Source organism: Ylistrum balloti, unplaced genomic scaffold, assembly GCF_031769215.1.
Source record: "Ylistrum balloti isolate Yb309-2 unplaced genomic scaffold, AGI_CSIRO_Ybal_v1 Utg370200, whole genome shotgun sequence".
NCBI classification, from domain to species: Eukaryota; Metazoa; Mollusca; class Bivalvia; order Pectinida; family Pectinidae; genus Ylistrum; species Ylistrum balloti.
In genome coordinates this window covers 570711-593889 of record NW_026782175.1, presented here as the reverse complement: position 1 = coordinate 593889, position 23179 = coordinate 570711, and the positions used below count along the sequence as shown (strand labels likewise).

At 38.6% G+C, this 23179-nt stretch overlaps 3 protein-coding genes across 3 annotated transcripts; 1 reads left to right on the top strand and 2 right to left on the bottom strand.

Annotated features, from left to right (window-relative positions):
- The first annotated feature begins 1068 nt into the window (after positions 1-1068).
- On the top strand, positions 1069-6024 carry LOC132551465 (uncharacterized). Its single transcript, XM_060215605.1, has 3 exons — positions 1069-1921; positions 4251-4439; positions 5912-6024. The coding sequence occupies exons 1-3, from the start codon at positions 1069-1071 to the stop codon at positions 6022-6024; spliced, it is 1155 nt and encodes a 384-aa protein (XP_060071588.1).
- Positions 6025-10687: 4663 nt separating this feature from the next.
- LOC132551464 (putative neuropeptide Y receptor 11) lies at positions 10688-11824 on the bottom strand. Its single transcript, XM_060215604.1, has one exon. The coding sequence runs from the start codon at positions 11822-11824 to the stop codon at positions 10688-10690; it is 1137 nt and encodes a 378-aa protein (XP_060071587.1).
- Positions 11825-19891: 8067 nt separating this feature from the next.
- Positions 19892-22936, bottom strand: LOC132551463 (alpha-mannosidase 2x-like). The gene has a single exon (XM_060215603.1). It carries the CDS (start codon positions 22934-22936, stop codon positions 19892-19894), a length of 3045 nt encoding a protein of 1014 aa, XP_060071586.1.
- Between the last annotated feature and the right edge of the window lie 243 nt (positions 22937-23179).

Here is a 23179-nt window from a genome sequence, read left to right as displayed (position 1 = left end):
TTGTCGGGGTGATATATATACATGCACGGAGTGCAGTGTAAATCTGCAGTTACTGTGTATTGCAAATGACGGTCTACCGCCGTACGAAAATATTAAAAATTTAGGAATTAATAAAAAAAAAATCCGTAACCATGAGGGTAATCTATGTTGGACACCTACTTATAGTTTCATAGGTCAATGTTCAGATATAATACATTTTCTAAAAACAGCCGAGTTCACATTACACACTGTAGCGGTTCTTAATCAGATTCTCACTGTTGGACATGCGTGAAAGACACTTCCGGTAACATGAACCTTAACGACGTGCATTGATTTTACAATGAATGTGTAATAGAAAATTCTGGTCATTAGGTCTAAGTAACCTCTATTGTACACGCTGTAATTAATCTTTAATCAACACTCTATTATGTCAGGTTTGGATTTTCTGGAACTACAGTAAAGATAATTTTTTTTCGGAGTAGTGCGTTAATGGCGCTTGATGTGTGACTATGATATTCTTAATCAAATCTCTAACGTTTCAGAGCAAAGAGCTGGAATTGATCCAAATGTTATATGATAAGCTGCGGTGCACAATCAGCAGAAGCATTGTATTTCAAACTGTAAATAACTGTATGAACATATCACTGACCCAATAGTTTAATGACATTTGTAATACATTTTAATGTCATTTCCATCTATTCAATTGTACATGTTGTTAGGTACATAACTTCTGTCAGGACAACAGAAATATTTATAGAACCTCCAGATGGAGATTACTTGATCAATTATTCATTAGACAGATCAACCAAAAAGCATGAACGAAATCAAAATAGGCGTTATAGTTTATTGGTTAGTCGATCTGAGTTCGATTCCATGACCGGAAGTGGAAATTATTGAATTAACTGCCAAAGAGTTTTTACCCAGGGTTTCATGATAAGAATAATGTGATACCAATTGGAGTGATTGTTATCAGTTGTTCAATGAATACATTGATTATTTTCGTTTCGATGAAATTAATTAATTGTTTTCTCTATTTAGGAAGCTGGCACTTTGACGACTAGTTGATGACGTACTGATAATAGACACGTGATGTCATCTAAAGGCGGTAGTTCAACAGATTCAAAACGAGGCGCACCGGAAGTAAAGGCCAGCAATGGATCTTTAGGGCGACAAAAGTCAAAAGGGCGTCTATTCAAAAGCGCCAAATCAGGCCCAGTAGGAAAATGGAATTCTTTGAAGTCAGTAGGGTCAAAGAAAACAGGAAAATCACTGCAAGCGACTCAAGGAAATCAGGAATCAAAGACGGAACCTGAGAGTGTGATTGATATTGAAGTGGAAGACATTACAGTCGATGGTCCTGTGGACGTGATAAAACACGTTGAGAAAGGCTCGTCTGATGCAAACACAGAAGCAGATAATATCAAAAATAATAATTTAGAAAGGGAAAAACAAAATCCTAACGTAGTTGTTGAGATAGAAAAAGATCATTCTGAAGCAAAATCAAGTGCAGATAGTGTTAAACAAAAAGAAGACAATTCAAAAAGCAATGTACAGGAATCTTCGAAAGACAAACCGCTGGCACCAAACGGGATTTCACTAATATCAAATGGAATTCCTCCGAGAAAGGAAAACTCTTTTTTTCGTGAAAAATCGACTTTAGCGCCACCTAAAACGCCAACAACGAAAAAAGAAAGACTAGATACGCCAGACAGCAAGAAATCGGTTTCGAGACGAGAATCTTCGAAACTTTCGCTGGATGGAGCGTCTCACGTTTCTGTTGATGCAGCTCTACAAACAGCTGGAGTAGTGTACCCTACGGAAGACAAGCCCCAAAAATCCGTGTTTTCAAACAATGATTCATGGATACGATCAGCCATTCCTTCACTTCCTCTTTGGTTTGCAATCACTTGCCTCGTTTTCAACATTTTAATACCCGGATCTGGTAAGCATATTGCTTGTGTATACGTCACTAGTAAGGATCAGTTATGAACGTCTGGGAATGAGTAGTTTGAGCATAAATGTAGGTGGGACAATAGAACGACAGACTTTCTCTCCAAACTGAGATCACATATCACCTTAGGAATTAGTGGTTGTGCTTTTTGATGAGAGACTGTATCGATGTTGCTCTTGATATCATGTGGTGGGCCTTTTGCATAACGTTCATTGTGGTAGCAATCAGTTAAAAGAAGGAAACCTCGTTCAAAACGTGTTAGTGTTCATCATGACATTACACAGAACAAAAATAATGAGATGTAGTTTAGAACGGCTGTATGAAGTGTATATGATCATATGTCGAATGGTGTACCAACTATCCATTATAATGATATGAAGAAAATATGTACAATATTCATTAGTATAACTCATTTAACGGTTTTTACATATATAGTATTCAAAGACAACAGCGTATTATCATAGAAAGCACATGAATGAAATACTTTCACTAATATGATACCATTTAAGAAAAAAATCTAACAAAAAATTTAAATAAATTCTATATATTTCTGCTTTAGTTGTCTACAAAACTTCGGGTCCGGCTCCTGTATCAGTGAGTTGTCCCTGGCGGTTTTTAGTGTCTCATTTTGATGACGTTACCATGGTAACGTACAGTTTAATTTCCCTCATAAATCTAAGAATATCTTATACTTCCATCGCAAGTTAAAGTGTTTTATGTGTAATTAAAGAACTGGATAGTCCCGTTATGTTAAGCCACAATTTACCTGACACTAATTTTAACGAACTTCGCAAGTTGATTTGCTTATGTTTCTGCACATCAAAGTCGTTGATACCATCTGCTAATTTTATCAATTACACAGACTGCTGATACAGACGTCACAGCTAATTGGAACGTTTGTTTACGATTTTATATTCGTGTGGCTTATTTTAAAACGAGGCTACGTTTATGACGTCAAACTTAGACACAGAGCTCGTGAATTTTTTACTTAAAAGTTTTTTTTGAAAATGGCACTTGGATATACGTGTTTATTCGTGATGTATTATCAAAAAAGTTTCTCACTCACTGATCGAACATTGTCACGTGATCGTGTTAGTTGAGCGATACGTACATGTATTGATTCTAATGAATCACAAATAATCACAATATTTGATGGCTATATACAAATATATTTAAATTTTGATGGGAATCTAAAAACTTTTAAATATCAAATTAAGTTTCATCAATAATACTAACGAATGATTTTTTACACAAATGTTATATAATGTCAAAAATGAATTGCCCGGAAGATCTATAACAGTCGGACGTCTTTATTCCGAACTGGCGGGACCATTGGGAAACTTCGAGATATCCTGGTGTTCGTGTTAAGTGAGTTCGAATGGTTTTGCGTAGTTAGACAGGGACCGACAAAATGGCTCGAATTAAACGCGGTCTTCGACGTATACGAGTTCGAGATAACGAAATTCGATTTTATGTTAAATAAAACGCATGTAAAAATTTGTATTAAAATATATCGACACTAACTTTAAAACGAGTCTTTTACCTTATTATGGCATCAACGTTTCTGTAGAAAGGCGCAGCTCATTGTTATTTTCTTTTAAAGTGACGTCATCAGTTGTGTGTATCATTGGTATGACGTCATTTATTTTTTAATTACAATATTTTTGTCCAAATGAACGGAAAGAACAATCAAACATTCTTCCGGGAAAATTCCTGTAGATGAATTAGACCCGGATGACAGGCTACCTCTGTCTATTGTCCCTACTGTCGGCACCGAGTAGGGCCATGTAATATCTATTTCATAAATCGATAACATTGAATTGTTTATCCTCTGTCTAGGTTAAAATCATTATTGGCATTTACAATATATGAGCACAATGCATTAACTTTATAATAGAATCCATTATTAATTTTTCGACACATTAAATCATCTACTCGTCTTGTGTTTGACGGTAATTAAACTGTCATAATAATCCGGAAATTATCTGACCACGTCGGCTCCCGATATTATTGATTACGTTGTCTTATTATATCGCGCTCCAGAATGTTTAAATTACACATTCATTTGAAAAAATCAATTGATTTTTACAACTCATTTTTAAAGTAAACAATATATTCTTAAAAATATTAATGCTTTTAGGGAGAATATGTTTACAATGATCTATTTCACCACAAAATTGGAACGAAGTCTATCATTTTATCGGATTTGGTATTAAGAGAACCTCCGTTTTATTCTTTTGAATATATATTTTGGTTTGTGAGTTTAAAATCATTTAATTCACTAACAGATCAGATAAAAAACGATGTTTATTTCTCTAAGGTACAATTCTCAGTGGTTGTTCTATCCTGTGTTGCGGGAAGTCGAGAGTACAAGCCAAGGATGATCAAATTACAGTCACTCTGTGTGTCAATATCATGGTAGGCGTGGCACAACTGTTTACAGTCACTTTCCTGTTGGTTGGCTGGTTCTGGAGTCTGGCCTGGGGTCTCACAATGGTCTCTGTCGCAGGTAAGTGTAGGGGACGGTAGAAGAAGGTGAATGTTGGCTTGTTTTGAAGTCTAGCTTGGGGTCTCACAACGTTCTCCGTCGCAATAAGTTTAGGGTACGAGAGAAAACGGTGAAGATGCTGGTTGCAGAATATTAATTGTAATATCGAAATGGGCTTTAGATCTATTGTCGGTAAGTAAGTGTTTATAGAACAAAGTGAAGATTGACAGGTTCTGGTGTCTGGCATGGGTCAATGGTCTCCAGTTGGTTGAGAGATTAGGAAGCCGGCTCGTATAAAAGTGTGCATGTTTTTTTAAATAGATACGAGAAGACAACGCCAATGATTTTTGGAATACTCCAGTTTTTAAAAATAATGGCCCTGCGTTAAGATGCGGTGCCCTATACTAATTAGCTTGTCCGTCAGTCCGTCCGTCCGTTTTTTTCTTTCCGCACAATAACTTGTGTATTTGTGCCAGATTTCCATTTTATCACTTTACTCGTGATAACTGGTGTATTTGTAGTCCGATGGGTTTGCAAACTAGCGAAATACCTAAACATTAGCAAGAGTTATGGGACTTTGAATGCCGAGAATTGATCATTTTACCACCTTCTGCACAATAACTTGTGTATTTGTAGTCGAATGTTCTCCATATTTCGTTTGTAGTTTCATATATATATATATTAGGCCTCACCAATGCCATCCATCAATATTTGAAAGATTAATGGGACTTTGAATACCGAAGCACACTATTTTATTACTTTTCGCACACTACGTATTTGCAGTAGGGTTTCCTCCAAATTTGGTTAGTGAGTTTATGTACAAGAGACATTGCAGGAACTCGATAACCAATGAAATCCGTTCATATCTAGAAGAGATATGGGAATTTGAACGAACTGTCGATTTAATGCTATTCTGCACAATGTCTTTCATGGCTGTTTTCGTATTTTCACCAAATCTCTCTCTTGTATCTAACTCTAAATATGTATTAAAGTCGTTGTTTACTTGTGTATCTGTTGTACTTTAATACACGAGACTTTGTGTGGGTTCGATAACCAGTGAAATCTGTCGTTATGTGCAAGGCTTATGGCACTTTGAATGCGGAAAATTTGCAATGTCATATCATTCAATACAATAATTTCGACGTGAGCCATGTTTAATTCTAACAACTGTCTAGTTAGACATGGAACAACGCCACGTGCATTTTCCAACAGGCATCTGCATGCTGATTTTTCTATAATTCTCTTGAAACAATATTCAAGCAAAGGCGAAACCTTCCGAGCGATAGCTTATAGGCGGGACCTTCCTTGACATTGGTCTAATTTGATTTATGATAGTATAGATCGAAATTTCAACAAAGGAAATGTTCTATCTGGATCTGTAATGCTGAATAGATGGAAACATAAGTAGGTATAGAAGAAAACAAATTAAAACGTTTATAACCAAAATTCTTTTAATTATAACCTTGATATTTTTTCTTTAAATTTCTTTTCAGTCGAGTCCCGTTACCAGAAGAAGCAGCAGAGAGAGCGAGAACTACAAGCATTAGCACTCAGTGCGTTCGGCTCTCCATCTCGGGTGCGGTCGTTGTTCTCCGGTGGTGTTTAAGACTTGCTCGTCACATTTCGACTGATTCCGTATTTATGTAACGATAATAAATCAAATGGAAGGTACGGAATCGACCGAACAGACACGATTTAAGGTTGTGGGTCATTTCCGTTCAGACATAATCGTTGTTTACATGGTGTTTAAGGCCACGGATGAATTTCGTTTGGACATTAATCGGCTGATTAATTCACGGACCAAGAAAGGACCAAAATGGTAATTTCATTAGTTTTGATCAGATACGTGGTAAACAGCCATTTTTAAGAATGTCGGAACATTCTTACACGAGGGAACCCTACCGAATGACTACGAGAAATATCATTGGTGAATTTTTCTATTTGACGATAGACCAAGAAGTGACAGAGCCGACAACTTCATCACTTATGACTGACTGTACGCTGATCACCACCGTTTTAACAGCTTTAGAATTCCCTCTAATTTTGCAAGAGATAGTCTTACCGAATGAGTGAGGTTAAATTTCGGATCAAGTAGTGACAGACCCAACAGCTTCTACTACTTCCGCTTATCACTGTTGACATGTAACCGGAAGTGACGGACGAGTCGTACATGCGTTTGAATTTGTTACACTTGCTCAACAGCTTAATGTATGCTACTACTTCCCATTGCTTTTTTTAACCTCACTAAACGTTGTGAATACGACTTAAAATCAACGTTTACTACGTCAACAAACGGCTACTAAATTTTGAACAAGATCTGACGTCTTCTAGAAAAAGAAAGAATGAACAAACAGTTTGAATTCAATGCGCCAATTAAAGGAGAACGATCGGAAGGATTGATTATGATTCCAAAGTAATGCTTATCATTATAATGTTTTCGGGTATATCAGTTAGACGATTGGAAATATTCGAAGCAATTAATTATAGTTAATTGATTTTCACTTATAATCCTAGTGTATCCTAGAAGTGAACATAAATCTCCCGTATCGCGGGAACTGGTTTAGAGGTGTTCGATATAGCGCCTGTTCCATTTCGGCCGCATTCTTATAGGGTATAGAAAGAAATATGTTTCCTTTAGTCCAGACTATCGAACGCTTGTGTTTCGTTATACGATATAGAAAGATATATGTTCCTTTTTGTCCAGACTATCGACCACTTATGTTTTGTTATACGATATAGAAAGATATATGTTCCCTTTTGTCCGGACTATCGAACACCTGTGTTTTGTTATACGGTATAGAGAGAAATATATTCCCTTTTGTCCAGACTATCGACCACTTATGTTTTGTTATACGATATAGAAAGATATATGTTCCCTTTTGTCCGGACTATCGAACACCTGTGTTTTGTTATACGGTATAGAGAGAAATATATTCCCTTTTGTCCAGACTATCGAACACTTGTGTTTTATCATACGGTATAAAGAGATATATGTTCCTTTTTGTCCAGACTATCGACCACTTATGTTTTGTTATACGATATAGAAAGATATATGTTCCCTTTTATCCGGACTATCGAACACTTGTGTTTTGTTATACGATATAGAAAGATATATGTTCCCTTTTATCCGGACTATCGAACACTTGTGTTTTGTTATACGGTATAGAGAGAAATATATTCCCTTTTGTCCATACTATCGAACACTTATGTTTTGTTAAACGGTATAGAGAGAAATTTATTCCCTTTTGTCCGGACTATCGAACACTTATGTTTTGTTAAACGGTATAGAGAGAAATTTATTCCCTTTTGTCCGGACTATCGAACACTTATGTTTTGTTAAACGGTATAGAGAGAAATTTATTCCCTTTTGTCCGGACTATCGAACACTTATGTTTTGTTATACGGTATAGAGAGAAATTTATTCCCTTTTGTCCGGACTATCGAACACTTATGTTTTGTTATACGATATAGAAAGATATATGTTCCCTTTTGTCCGGACTATTGAACACTTGTGTTTTATTATACGGTATAGAGAGAAATATATTCCCTTTTGTCCAGACTATCGAACACTTATGTTTAATCATACGGTATAAAGAGATATATGTTCCTTTTTGTCCGGACTATCGAACACTTGTGTTTTGTTATACGATATAGAAAGATATATGTTCCTTTTTGTCCGGACTATCGAACACTTGTGTTTTGTTATACGATATAGAAAGATATATGTTCCCTTTTGTCCGGACTATCGAACACTTGTGTAAAGATTCAAAGCTTGTATCTTCCTGTTCGTACTATTGGAAACTGATTTATTGGTATAGAGAGTAATGTATCATTACATCAGTATATAAAGACTTTCAATAGTTAAACAGTTACACTGATCCGGTACTAAAACAAGGGGTAAACTGATCATCCTTGAAGCTGTAGAAACTTACGGAAAATTCACGGGTCACTCGGTTTTTTGTATTTTGTTTGTTTGGGTTTTTTTTTGCTTGTTTTTTTTTTTTTTTTTTCTTGTCGATTAACAAGACGGGCAAAAAGACGCAAAATAAAAACAAAGGTAACATCACAAAAACAAGTATCTGTTATACCGAAGAATACATGTGTATATTGTAATACTTAACTACATAGATTTATGCAATTGTACATATATTGGTATTGTTTTTTCTTTCTTTTTGGTTTTTCTTTCTCTTCTTTAAAAAGTGTTTCCGTCCTTCACAATTATTTTAGATGTTTTAATAAATATAGTTTTGACACAAAATACGTTTCCACAGAATTTTATTTCTTGATGATTTGCCTAAAACCAATAAAATTATATATATATATATAACAAAGATAACTGCACGTGCTCCAGTAGCTAAGTAATAGATGGAATGTTTGATTGTGAAAATTGTGGCCGTTACATTAATGAATGCTTTGGTGTTACTCCTCATAAAATATTACCATTGTTCAAAATCGGACTTATCAATTGTGATATGTTTTTACCATTTACAATATTTATAATTACGGTAAATAACGGTGAATATCTACACGCGATTTATGCTTTCTGGTGTAAATCCCTCCTGTCTCATATCAATCAATATCTAATTTTGGAATTGGACCAACATTCTGAAATCTTTCAACACTTTAAAGGGAAGATAACTCTTTAATAAATTTGCGGCAAGGCTTATCTGCCGCAATCCCATGTCGGACTGACTGCTTACATTAATCAGAGACACGTATATAACACGTATTATATATACGTCTCTGTTTTATTTTAAATAAAATCAGAAAATAAATCTATAGTTCAATTCAATTTCATTTTTGTTTAATTTGAAACATGAACAAATCATTTTAAACCACACTCAAGTTAAGCTCTAAAATGTACAGACGTTACATTTGATCTACAATTTTCACTCAACACAGAATGAAATTAAGACGACAAAACAGTTACTGTGGGAGGGGAGTTAACTATTACTTTTAGGCAGCAACTTTTTATTTGAATCAATTGAGGGCTATAAAATACATACATCCTTGATCGACTGTATAAAATCGGAATTCATAAAATATTTGCATAATTTAATTTTGTAAGCAATTTCACAAACAATCTAGCATAATATGCATTGTTTACATATAATATAAATATAAATACAAATTTTAACCGCATCGTTAATAAAATAAAACTAGAACTTTAATTAAGCATGTTTTGACATGAATATTATTTTGATCTCGTTATGATTCACTGCATGAAGATGTAACCAGATATAGCTACTACATGACAGGGCAACTCCCTACACACGGACAGGAAGTGAACTTGTTATTTATTTAGCTTTAGAAACAAAATATATTGTGTGTCGCCAAACTTAGTGATATTTTAGGTTGATCAATATGTGTACCATGACCGTTTGTAGCCATTGTTTTTTTATTCAAGTTGTCTTTGATGTGATAGTTGCATTTGTAGTTTACATGGTCTTGAATTACGAAGCTATCAAAACAAATGAAATCTGTGTTTTTTTTAACGTATTCAAAACAGGCGTGAGTTAGATACATGTTAAGATAACAACATAGCTTTAACGTTTATGGAACAATTTTGAGTGGATCCATCGAAAAGTCAATATAAAACTACAGTTAATGGACGTACTGATTTAGTTTTTATTGGTCTGCCACAAAGTATAATATATTTATTTTATAATATATAATCAAATTTCTTAATGAATATGAATTATTCCAAAAGATACCAGTACTTTGTCTTTCATTGACATCCTCAGCAGTTTGAATTGGTATTTTTCCGCATGGCCAAGAAGATCTTTTTAGAATTTTAGCACTTTTTTTGTTCATGCCGTTCTTCATGTTAAGAATCTTATCTAATTGCCTGCAGACATTCGGCTCAATTTTGGCGCACGGTTTTAATCAGAAAATATGTCCGGTCATTACAATCCTTAACGTAACAAGACAGTTCAGTATATATGGCTGTGTTATACATGAATCCACTGTTTATTGCTGATCAACGAGCTCACCATCTCCGTAAATTTGTACGCATCTGATTTCGACTGGAGAAAAATCCGCATGTTAGGATTTTAAGCAATCTTATCTTATTATTCAGAGAAATTATTTGGAGCGTTTTCGTTTATCTTCTAATGAAATTTAGTAAATATTAGACCTATAGGGTCACCTGATTCCACATTGTGCATGATACATGCCCAAAGCCTTAGGACATTGTCTCGGTGTGCTTGATAAAACCAAATAATATGTTATCATTGAATGTCACATGACAGTCACGTGATGAAATTATTTCAATTATGACTACGAGTAAACAGTTTATATAATTCAGATCTGAATCTCCTATCCAGGAAGCCATAAATAAACGGGTTCACCACGTTGTTAAAAATAAAACATGTGTAAAGAAAACGTAATATTCCAAACTTCGGGGTCGGTTCGATTGTCCAGAAACGTTCTAATACAGAATCCGCAATCATAATCACTAGTTTTGGTCCCATAGTTACAATATATATCACAGTTATCAGCATGAATATCATCGTTAACCGAACTCTCTGACAATCAAATCTACTGCTCTGGCGGGACATTCGAACGATTGTGGATGGAGTGGTCTCCCTTCCTGTGTTTGACGACAGAACGTCTAATTCTGTCTCTTCGGCACGTTTATTTACACAGATCGGCCTGTTTGGAACATTTTGTCCTTGCTGTAGTCTTAGTTGACAACGTTTTTCCGAATGTTTATATATTTTCTTTCCAATGTGAAAATAACATACTACTAGTCCTACAAACCGAGCGAGAACGTCGAACAACATGGCAAATTGATAACAAACTTTAAGGCTCCACTCAAGAGTAATGTGTTTCTGGTGAGGAGTATTGCTATTTGCACAAAGCCAGCCCATGTCACCTGTGCCAGGGTGTTTTAGCGGAATGACACCGTATGTAAACAGTGCTGGCATAGCCATTAATAAACCTGTCACACTCGCAATCAAAACAGAAATTTTCTTCCATCGAAATGACATTTGTGGTTCGAATGGCTTATTGAGTTTTAGATAACGATCAACAGCGATAATAGCCAATAGATCGCCTGACATCTTCACAAAAAATATACCGAGAAAGGCCACAATTTTACAAAGGACGTCACTACGAAATCTTACAATATTCATATTTGCATAAATGCCAACCCCGGCAGAAATTACACAGGCACACATATCTAAAACAGCTAATATTGGAACGAAAAAGCGATCTGTCTTTGGCGCTTCCCATCTAAATACATAAATAAAAATAACAAGAAAGTTTCCAATTACCCCTGCAAGAAGATACAATCCAAGAATCACAGTCACCGGAAGTAGACTTCTGTTTACGTCACTGTTCAGCACATTCCAAGAAAATCCGTTATTGAATGATATTAACTCGGTGTCATTCGCATCCGCCATTTCCTCGTTTCCTTAGTAACGGAAATAATTCAATATACAACTGTGTTGTTGACGTCATATGATATATTCCGCCTTGATGACTTAAACGTACCTCGTGCGATTTAGTGCCACAATTGATCTCTTACTCCAGTATATGACACGAACTTAATAACTCTGGCGTGGCGGTGTGTATGTATTGATCAACCATAACGTTATCAATTCCGGTCTTCTTGTAAAAACACTTTGTTCATCAAGGATCCGTCACACCTCGACATGAGAAATGGACATAGAAAAAATACACCCGCCTTCTTTTAATCGGTCCCATCGCTTTCACCCAGTTGATTTACAATTGTCTTGAAGTGTTCCGAGTCCTATATTTGCCGACATACAGTACCTACAGTGCTTTCTACACTAAAACACTGATACTTCAGACACGTCATACATCACGTGACTGACACGTATGACAGATTGATTTTATCTCCAAACAGTTACTGTTATTCAAAATCTCAAATCAAAATTGTTCCTCGTATGCCCTATGTGATGATTGATTCTGTATACTGTGTATAAATAAGGCATGGCTCATCCGCTCTTTGTTTACTAACGATACAAGACATCTTGATTAATTAGCCTTTTGGAAGAACCGTACCTTTGATGAATATTTCTTATCCAGTTCTGAAACTCTATGATAACCCTGCAATATCAGAATTGTTTCAACATTCGATCATGCACGATAAGTGTTTTTCCCCTGGTAGGTATATACCGTTAATCTTCCCTATCAGTTGTGGAATAAGCCACCTGTAAACCCGCACTCTCGCCGACTCTTCCGTGACGTCAGTATGATGCTTGCTCTCCTGTTCTATCTCTGTGAGAAGTCCTCCTTTAGAATCACATGCCCATTCCGAAATATCAAAACAAAGTGTCCTTACATTGTTTTATGTGTAAGCCTTAGTATAATGTCCGCGCACACTCCAAACTTAATCATCGAGTTCTTAATCTCTAAACAATGATACGGGTTTCTTCTTACTCTCTAAACAATGATACGATTTTCAAAGCAAACAAAACGCCATGCCACATTAAAGCAATCGATTAACTGTTAAACAGTTCAGCCAATCGTTTTATGTTTGAAGTAAGTCTTTGCGAAAGTAAAATGTCACTTTTGACTCGGAGGTCTTCTTAAACTAACACAATGATATACTCCATTTACGACTGTATGTTATACATTATTGTCAATATTTATAGACAAGGCTTTCATCAACTAGCGGTAGAATGGTGGCCGAGTTCCGAAACAAATTGCACATTTTAGATCGCAGAGGAATTAGTGCTGATAATAGACAATTGATGGTTGTTGTACTAAATCCCACGAGATATTGGCTCGCTAGCTTCCATTCCAGCCAATGTATTCCCAGCCTGCAGACAGATGGCTGTAAAACTCTTTGTTGTTTCCAAACTAGCAAGAGCCTTGCCATTTAATGGCCGTTTCAACCCAATTATATTTCCGGTTGAAATACAGTTTAATATCGCCACGTGTTACATTGCAATTTTTTTCTATATTTTATCGGTCCATGCAGGGAAACACGAGAGCGCTCGTTAGGAACAGTCATAGAGATATCAATATAGAAAAGTAATTTTCACAAAAGCCTCGATGCATACATATCGGATGGCGAACAAGTTGTCAGTTTGTCATAATATTAACCGGAAGTTGTTATATTATTACATCATTAGTGTCAACAGTAGCACACTGTTTCACTTTAGTGTTCAGCAAATTGAGATTCATCCCACAAATTCAATTCAATATTAAGATGAATTACCCATTACTTTTCCCGGAAGCTTCAACGATAACTCGACGAAATATAATTTAAATGAAATATTGCCTTGGTCAACATGTTTGCATCGCGATTTTCATTTGACTGTTTGGCAACCATTGAATACGTTAGAGTACAACTGATATCAAACAGAGGAATAACTTTTGTTAACACATGTAATAGAAGTGCGCCGTTCGAGAGTACTCCTGTAAAGAGTGGCGTGGTCGAGTGGTGTTCATGTAAAGAGAAGCGTGGTAAAGGAGTGTTCATGTAAAGAGAGGCGTAATCAAGGATTGTTCATGTAAAGAGAAGCGTGGTAAAGGAGTGTTCATGTAAAGAGAAGCGTGGTAAAGGAGTGTTCATGTAAAGAGAGGCGTAATCAAGGATTGTTCATGTAAAGAGAAGCGTGGTAAAGGAGTGTTCATGTAAAGAGAAGCGTGGCAAAGGAGTGTTCATGTAAAGAGAGGCGTAGTCAAGGAGTGTTCATGTAAAGAGAGGCGTAGTCAAGTGGTGTTCATGTAAAGAGAGGCGTGGTCAAGGAGTGTTCATGTAAAGAGAGGCGTAGTCAAGGAGTGTTCATGTCAAGAGATGCGTGGTCAAGGAGTGTTCATAAGGAGTGTTCATGTAAAGAGAAGCGTAGTCAAGGAGTGTTTATGAAAAGTGTGACGTGGTCAAGGAGTGTTCATGAATAGAGTGACGTATAGAGTAGAGAAGTGACGAAGGGCACACAGGTAGAAGGAGGCGTGGTAAGGCACTACACCTATAGAAGGGAGACGTGATGAAGGGTACACGGGTAGAAGGAGGCGTGGTAAGGCATTACACCTATAGAGGGGAGACGTGATGAAGGGTACACGGGTAGAAGGAGGCGTGGTAAGGTGGTACACCTATAGAGGGGAGACATGATGAAGGGTACACGGGTAGAAGGAGGCGTGGTAAGGTGTTACACCTATAGAGGGGAGATGTGGGGAAGGATACACAGTTAGAAAGATGCGTGATAAGATGTTACACCTATAGAGGGGTACATGGGTAGAAGGTATCGTAAGGTGTTACACCTATAGAGGGGAGACGTGATATGGGGTACACGGGTTGAAGGAGGCGTGGTAATGAATTACACCTATAAAGGGGAGACGTGATGAAGGGTACACAGGTAGGAGGAGGCGTGATAAGGTGTTACACCTATAGAGGGGAGACGTGCTGAAGGGTACACAGGTAGGAGGAGGCGTGATAAGGTGTTACACCTATAGAGAGGAGACGTGATGAAGGGTACACGGGTAGGAGGAGGCGTGATCAGGTGTTACACCTATAGAGGGGAGACGTGATGAAGGGTACACGGGTAGAAGGAGGCGTGAAAAGGTGTTACAACTATGGAGGGAAAACGTGATGAAGGGTACATGGGTAGGAGGAGGCGTGATAAGGTGTTACACCTATAGAGGGGAGACGTGATGAAGGGTACACGGGTAGAAAGAGGTGTGTTTAGGTGTTACGCCTATAGAGAGGAGACGTGGTGAAGGGTACATGATTAGAAAGAGGTGTGGAAAGGAATTATACCTATAGAGGGGAGACGTGGTGAAGGGTACACGGGTAGGAGGAGGCGTGATCAGGTGTTACACCTATAGAGGGGAGACGTGATGAAGGGTACACGGGTAGAAGGAGGCGTGATAAGGTGTTACACCTATAGAGGGAAGACGTGATGAAGGGTACACGGGTAGAAGGAGGCGTGGTAAGGTGTTACACCTATAGAGGGGAGACGTGATGAAGGGTACACGGGTAGAAGGAGGCGTGAAAAGGTGTTACACCTATAGGGAGGGGGGTACATGGGTAGGAGGAGGCGTGATAAGGTGTTACACCTATAGAGGGGAGACGTGATGATGGGGTGTGTTTACACGAGGTGGTGAAGGGTAGGCGTGGAGGTGTGGAAAGGAATTACACCTATAGAAGGGGAAGACGTGATGAAGGGTACACAGGTAGGAGGAGGCGTGATAAGGTGTTACACCTATAGAGGGGGGTAGACGTGGTAAGGTGTTACACCTATAGAGGGGAGACCTGATGAAGGGTACACGGGTAGGAGGAGGCGTGATAAGGTGTTACACCTATAGAGAGGAGACGTGATGAAGGGTACACGGGTAGGTGGAAAGGTGTTACAACTATGGCGTGATGAAGGGTACATGGGTAGGAGGAGGCGTGATAAGGTGTTACACCTAAAGAGGGGAGACGTGATGAAGGGTACACGGGTAGAAGGAGGCGTGGTAAGGTGTTACACCTATAGAGGGGAGACGTGATAAGGGGTACACCTATAGGGTACATGGAGAAGGTATCGTAAGGTGTTACACCTATAGAGGGGAGACGTGATATGGGGTACACGGGTTGAAGGAGGCGTGGTAATGAATTACACCTATAAAGGGGAGACGTGATGAAGGGTACACAGGTAGGAGGAGGCGTGATAAGGTGTTACACCTATAGAGGGGAGACGTGATGAAGGGTACACAGGTAGGAGGAGGCGTGATAAGGTGTTACACCTATAGAGAGGAGACGTGATGAAGGGTACACGGGTAGGAGGAGGCGTGATCAGGTGTTACACCTATAGAGGGGAGACGTGATGAAGGGTACACGGGTAGAAGGAGGCGTGAAAAGGTGTTACAACTATGGAGGGAAAACGTGACGAAGGGTACATGGGTAGGAGGAGGCGTGATAAGGTGTTACACCTATAGAGGGGAGACGTGATGAAGGGTACACGGGTAGAAAGAGGTGTGTTTAGGTGTTACGCCTATAGAGAGGAGACGTGGTGAAGGGTACATGATTAGAAAGAGGTGTGGAAAGGAATTATACCTATAGAGGAGAGACGTGGTGAAGGGTACATGGGTAGGAGGAGGCATGATAAGGTGTTACAACTATGGAGGGAAAACGTGATCAAGGGTACACGGATAGAAGGAGGCGTGATAAGGTGTTACACCTAAAGAGGGAAGACGTGATGAAGGGTACACGGGTAGAAGGAGGCGTGGTAAGGTGTTACACCTATAGAGGGGAGACCTGATGAAGGGTACACGGGTAGGAGGAGGCGTGGTAAGGTGTTACACCTATAGAGGGGAGACGTGATGAAGGGTACACGGGTAGAAGGAGGTGTGGAAAGGTGTTACAACTATGGAGGGAAAACGTGATGAAGGGTACATGGGTAGGAGGAGGCGTGATAAGGTGTTACACCTAAAGAGGGGAGACGTGATGAAGGGTACACGGGTAGAAGGAGGCGTGGAAAGGTGTTACAACTATGGAGGGAAAACGTGATGAAGGGTACATGGTTAGAAAGAGGTGTGGAAAGGAATTATACCTATAGAGGGGAGACGTGGTGAAGGATACACGGGTAGGAGGAGGCGTGGTAAGGTGTTACACCTAAAGAGGGGAGACATAATGAAGGATACACGGGTAGAAGGTGTGGTAAGGCATTACACCTATAGAGGGGAGACATAATGAAGGATACTAGGGTAGGAGGAGGCGTGGTAAGGTGTTACACCTAAAGAGGGGAGACATAATGAAGGATACACGGGTAGAAGGAGGTGTGGAAAGGAATTACACCTAAAGAGGGGAGACATAATGAAGGATACACGGGTAGAAGGTGTGGTAAGGCATTACACCTATAGAGGGGAGACATAATGAAGGATACACGGGTAGAAGGTGTGGTAAGGCATTACACCTATAGAGGGGAGACGTGATGAAGGATACTAGGGTAGGAGGAGGCGTGATAAGGTAAAGTTTGTTTTATATTGATGGAGTTGTATCTTCAAGGGTCAGCCATGTCAGTTTTGTTATTGTCCAGGAAGACTTACATTGACACATATAAGGTATAGTGTTTTTGTTTGTTTGTTTTTTTTTTATTATTATTGGAGGGGGGGGGGTTGGTATTTTTAACGATATCATTTCATTTGTAGATATATTTCATCGTTTAGAAACCTCTAAAGTTTAACAATGTTTTTTTCAGGTTTCCGTTGAATAATTTAGTGCCAAGCTTCAGGCTAGTATTATTGATCATTAAGCTATGTGCCACACATTGAAGCAATGATAATTATATAGGCTGTCTGATTCGGTCCTGTGTTGATGTATTCCTTGGTGATTTGATAGTTGTCCGTATTTCAGACGTCATGTCGACAGCGATCGCCTCTTCAATTTCAGCTTTGCAGAGATGAGGACAATATTATTGCCTGAAGTGTTTGGGATATTCTTAATCACGTTTTGGTCCAGTTTTTTTAACGATGAGGTTTCGGTGACCTCGATGATTGAATACCTGTTACTATTGGTTACGTTAATATATAGACATTGGCACGAAGTTTTTCATTTCTGTTAATTGATCAAACTAATTATCTATTTATTTCTTCATTTTTAGAAATTCTATTTCCTTATTTAGAATCGAATCAACAATGTTTTTGAGAGGTTACTATGATTATTATATCATTTTAGATTAAAGTCATTTGTTTTCTTCCTGATTAGTTTTCATGTTAAAATATGAAGTCAACAGCGTGTAAGATTGAAGTCAACAGCGTGTAAGATTGAAGTCAACAGCGTGTAAGATTGAAGTCAACAGCGTGTAAGATTGAAGTCAACTGCGTGTAAGATTGAAATCAACAGCGTGTAAGATTGAAGTCAACAGCGTGTAAGATTGAAGTCAACAGCGTGTAAGATTGAAATCAAAAGCGTGTAAGATTGAAGTCAACAGCGTGTAAGATTGAAGTCAACAGCGTGTAAGATTGAAGTCAACAGCGTGTAAGATTGAAATCAACAGCGTGTAAGATTGAAGTCAACAGCGTGTAAGATTGAAGTCAACAGCGTGTAAGATTGAAATCAACAGCGTGTAAGATATGAAGTCAACAGCGTGTAAGATTGAAGTCAACAGCGTGTCAACAGCGTGTAAGATTGAAGTCAACAGCGTGTAAGATTGAAGTCAACAGCGTGTAAGATTGAAGTCAACAGCGTGTAAGATATGAAGTCAACAGCGTGTAAGATTGAAGTCAACAGCGTGTAAGATTGAAGTCAACAGCGTGTAAGATTGAAATCAACAGCGTGTAAGATTGAAGTCAACAGCGTGTAAGATTGAAGTCAACAGCGTGTAAGATTGAAGTCAACAGCGTGTAAGATTGAAATCAACAGCGTGTAAGATTGAAATCAACAGCGTGTAAGATTGAAATCAACACAAGGTTTTTTTCTCAGCTACAGTTAAATGTGTCCGTAAACAGAATGAAAAAACGTGTAAAATTCATTCATAAATAAATTCCTACCAAAGATAGCACGGTCTCACAAAGAACAAACCTAATTCCATTTTATGAAACACATTTTCCCAAATAAAAGATTACATCGCATCACACGATACAATACCATGTACCACTGCCGAAGAAAGCGCAAGGGAAAAGTTAATAGGACAGAACATAACAGCCCCGGCCGTTCACACTGATGAAAACCCTACCGCAAGGAGCATTGTCTATTGGTCTGGTGGCTCAGTGGACAGATCGCTTGATTTCTTGATCACACGTGAAAACAAAGCTAAACACATGCCTTTTCCAAGCTCTCCTAATTAATTAGGTCACAATAGTGCGGGTATAAAGTACTATTTGTCATACACACAGAAGTTTATTTTCTGTACAATCGGTAGCTTTACCCAATATAAAATTCCGTTATTAACGTGTAATATCCTACTCAATCTGCTCACTGATAATGAAATACTTTTAAACTAATAAGTTTTATACCTTCTTCTCATTTGAGAACTTTACATTAATTAGATTGACCAAGGTTTACGTGGCGGGTGTCGTCGATGAAGCAGAAGACGCTTACTCTTCCGGAAAACCTGGTCTTATTCTTCTTGCTGTTTTTTCAGGAGTTTCGGCGTGGGTTTTTCTGTTTTTTCTTTTATTTATATTTTGCCCTAGAGTTATGGAATTTGAGTTTGGATTACAATTATGCTGACATGTTGTCATTTTCTTTGTGTGTATTTTTTTTTTAACTCTTAGAACACAATTATGGTATTTATACATTTATCTTCCTGAATCTTGGGTAATTCCTGGGTAACTCTCTCTCTTGTGCACACTCCGTTTTTGGTTGTACTTTCTAGATGAATTTTCACGTTGACTTTTAAATATGTTGAATCACAGGCGAAAAAACAAACAAAACAAAAACAACAACAAATGATTTAATTCAGATGCAAAGCAAGCTCTCTTGTTTTTCCCTTACAGCGAAAAAGAGGTGACAAGACAAGAGGAAGAACACACAAAATATTGAAGACACCTTGAAGGTAATGAATTCTCAAATCTCAAACTGTCAACAGACCGATCTCAAAAGCAGCCATTCTCATTGGTTCAAGATATATTTTATCTCCTGACCTTACTGCACGCTTTGTATGAGTAAAGGTCAAGGACATTTCTTTCACATGCAGGGCGTACATGTTCTGGACCAGAGACCACAAATTGATTGGTTCTGTTCCAGTATTTCTAACACCTGATTGGATAGAACCTCGTCTGTGGAGGACCAATCGAAGATTGAATTGGTTACTGGCAATAGTAATCTTTTTCATCGTCACAATTGAAATATCGATCGGCAATTTTTCTGATAGAAATTTGAATGTTTTCAGCTCGTATTGGCTATTCGACTGTATCATAGTGACTGGACATTGTAAACAATCGCCCGCCAGTATGCTGTCTAGAGTATGGAGGAATATTTCTTCTGAATGGCGCACATTTTTACTTTCTTTGTCACATGTCTCAAACTGTAGCATGAACACATCGACATGTGAGTTACTGTATTTTATTCCTTGACCCAAACCTCGGCCGTCGTCATTGGTTGGATGCCTATCAAGCATGATTTCTAATTCACCATTATGTAGGCTTGTTACACCATGCGCGTGCGTTGCGTGCACAGTGAAACGCGCGCTGCTATCCTGGATCGCGGCGTATGTCGTCATTGGATAGTAGTTGCCAGCGATTGGTATATCTTTGTGGTATTTTCTTCGCGTGTGCTGGAAACCATTATTATCCGTGTAAAAAACACCACGACTGTCAATGTCTGTGACGAACCTTACTATCAACTCAAGGTCATTCATTTCGGGCACGTTGACGTTCACGCGACACGTGACATGTATAACCTTGGCATTGACCCCTTCTGTGTTGTACAAAGTATAGGTCAAGGTCACTTCTCCGTGTGTGATTTCTATTTGTTGGGATAACTCGCCAGATGTGGTGAAGATGCTCGGAGAAGATGAAAACATATTACGGGCGCCTCCTAGCGGTGCGAATATATAAGCTCCACCTCTTTTTGAGGAATTGTACACAAGCAATTCTGAACTGACTGAAATTTTTGTATCCGATTCTTTCAAATATACATAAATCAAACTGCCATTTTGCGGAGAAAACACAGCAGCGACATAACTGTTAGATAGTCGAAGGTCTTGTTTGACTTCTGTGAGATTGAACATGTTTAAAGGCATGGCGTTGAAATGGTTATTCTTGATAGCAATGTTTGTTCGGGGAGTTTGTGACGAGTTGTGTGCTGGCCTAATCAACGTATAAATAGCAACAGACATGGATTCGATAAATACTGGAATCTGTAATATATATACATGAAGGGACAACGCGTGGTCCTTATCTTTAAAGGGGTTTACTTGCACTGGGACACGGGTTCCAAAATTATTTGTAACTATGACGTCACTGATATCTATGACAAGCGATATGATTTCATGTCTCGGTTGTGGTAAAGAATTCGCAAATACAACATACCAAACATTTCTAGAGCTAAACGTCAATAGTTGTGGCCTTACCCAGGAAAAATCATAAAATTTCCAGAAGCCATTTTCTGAAGATTCTTTATCCGATTTCGAATTTAAGATTCTTTGAATACTGCTGGAAATGACCTTCCTGGCGAAGTCTCGGTCATTGCGCGTTCTGCTCCTGTAGTCGCCGACTACTGCCGACCTGGATGTCCCGGTTATTGCGTCATGATGCTGCAAAAGGCTTAGCGTCTGTGCCACGTGATCTAAATCACGTGACTGGAGAGAGTCCGAAAACAGTGAAAGACTGTCCCACACACTTGCTGCTTGAAACGTTTCCTGTAGTTCACGAATAGCTCTTTTCTGTTCCGGTCGACTACTGTAGAACCCTGTCCAGTAGTCGATCGAGTTGTCGGAATACGGCAGGAAGTCACCATGGTATATTGGTGAACTAGATGTATTAAATTGCTTCTGCACCTCTGTTAGGTAGTCTGTTATAGTACCATATTTCATCATCATGTTGAATTTGGGATTATTGTTCACGTATGTCATGAAAATGTCCAGATTAGCGTACGTCTGGTCCCATTCTAATTCCGTATCGTAACGGAAGTGGTCTCCAAGAGGAAGCAGAACAACGTCATGGTTGAAATTAGTCGCCTTCTGACGGAGTTCCTGAACGATTGGGTTGATGAGGTGATTTATGACAGAGTCTTTCCCGTTTTTACGCATCACGTGAGAAAAATCAACTGGTTTAGTCTTGAAGTCGAGTAGTGAACACACAGACGGATCAGGGCCACAAGCATATTCGATATTATAAAGTTTATACGGAGGCACGTGACAAAAGATATCTGTTTTCCCAGTCTTGTCCCATAGTTGTCGCCATGTAAACTCTAACTGTTGTCTGCTCGCCAGTACACGCTTGTACTTCTGACTTACTCTTTGGGCCACAGTAAAGTTATAGCCAGTTTGGGACCACAAGTAAGAAAGAGTCGGAGAGTGACCGAATGAGTCGAGTGACCAGGCTACTGTCGGTAATACTTGGAATTCTTTGGACAACCACTCATGTGCTATTTGAATCTGAACGAGCAGTGATACGTAATGCGTGACGGCATGATCCGGCATCACCCAACCGCCAGCAACTATCTCAAATCTCCCATCATGCACCAGAGTTTTTAACATAGATCTTTTCACAGAATCCGAATCCTTCCACCACATATGCAAGAATATGACCTCTGACCAAATAAAGGTCATATCTGACCGAATTGTCAGTTTACTAACCGCCAAATCCAGTATATTCTTCACTTTTTCGTCGTAGTAATGTTGAACCGTAAGACGCCAGCCAGGATCGGTGTGAGAATGAGGGACAATTATAGCTATGATTCGTCCTTCTGTCAAAGTAGAATTTGAGAATTCTGCTTTGTTCATATCGTCAAGTTCATCTTTAGTCACACGTGCTCTCGTACGTACATTTCGTTGGTATTTTTTATTTGCGTTTTGCATTGCACCAATAAGTGCATCATTCCTTGACGAAACGAGCTGGTCAATCCCACCAGGTTGAAACTGGTGGTCTTGTTGCTGTGACAGCCACAGCGTCATTCTGAGGATCACAAAGAAGACAGCAAAAGTGAAAGATAGCAGCGCCCTCTTCTGGCACTTCATCATCAGGACAGGTCACTCTCGATATCATTGAGTGATTTCAGTGGCCTAGATATCATTTCACTTTGGGCTGCCTCTCTCCAGATTTGACTTTACCGATATAAACAGACCTTTAGATACGCGGCCGATATGACATGTTTGACCTGAAAAAGCAACAAACAAACAAGAAATTGGATTCAGTTT

What these genes read in the sequence shown, in the direction of transcription:
- LOC132551464 (XM_060215604.1), bottom strand. Translation starts at nt 11,824, where the DNA reads ATGGCGGATGCGAATGACACCGAGTTAATATCATTCAATAACGGATTT.
- LOC132551465 (XM_060215605.1), top strand. Translation starts at nt 1,069, where the DNA reads ATGTCATCTAAAGGCGGTAGTTCAACAGATTCAAAACGAGGCGCACCG. An exon ending in CATTTTAATACCCGGATCTG is followed by an intron (nt 1,922 to 4,250) that starts GTAAGCATATTG and finishes TATTTCTCTAAG; the next exon opens with GTACAATTCTCAGTGGTTGT. An exon ending in CACAATGGTCTCTGTCGCAG is followed by an intron (nt 4,440 to 5,911) that starts GTAAGTGTAGGG and finishes ATTTCTTTTCAG; the next exon opens with TCGAGTCCCGTTACCAGAAG.
- LOC132551463 (XM_060215603.1), bottom strand. Translation starts at nt 22,936, where the DNA reads ATGACGCTGTGGCTGTCACAGCAACAAGACCACCAGTTTCAACCTGGT.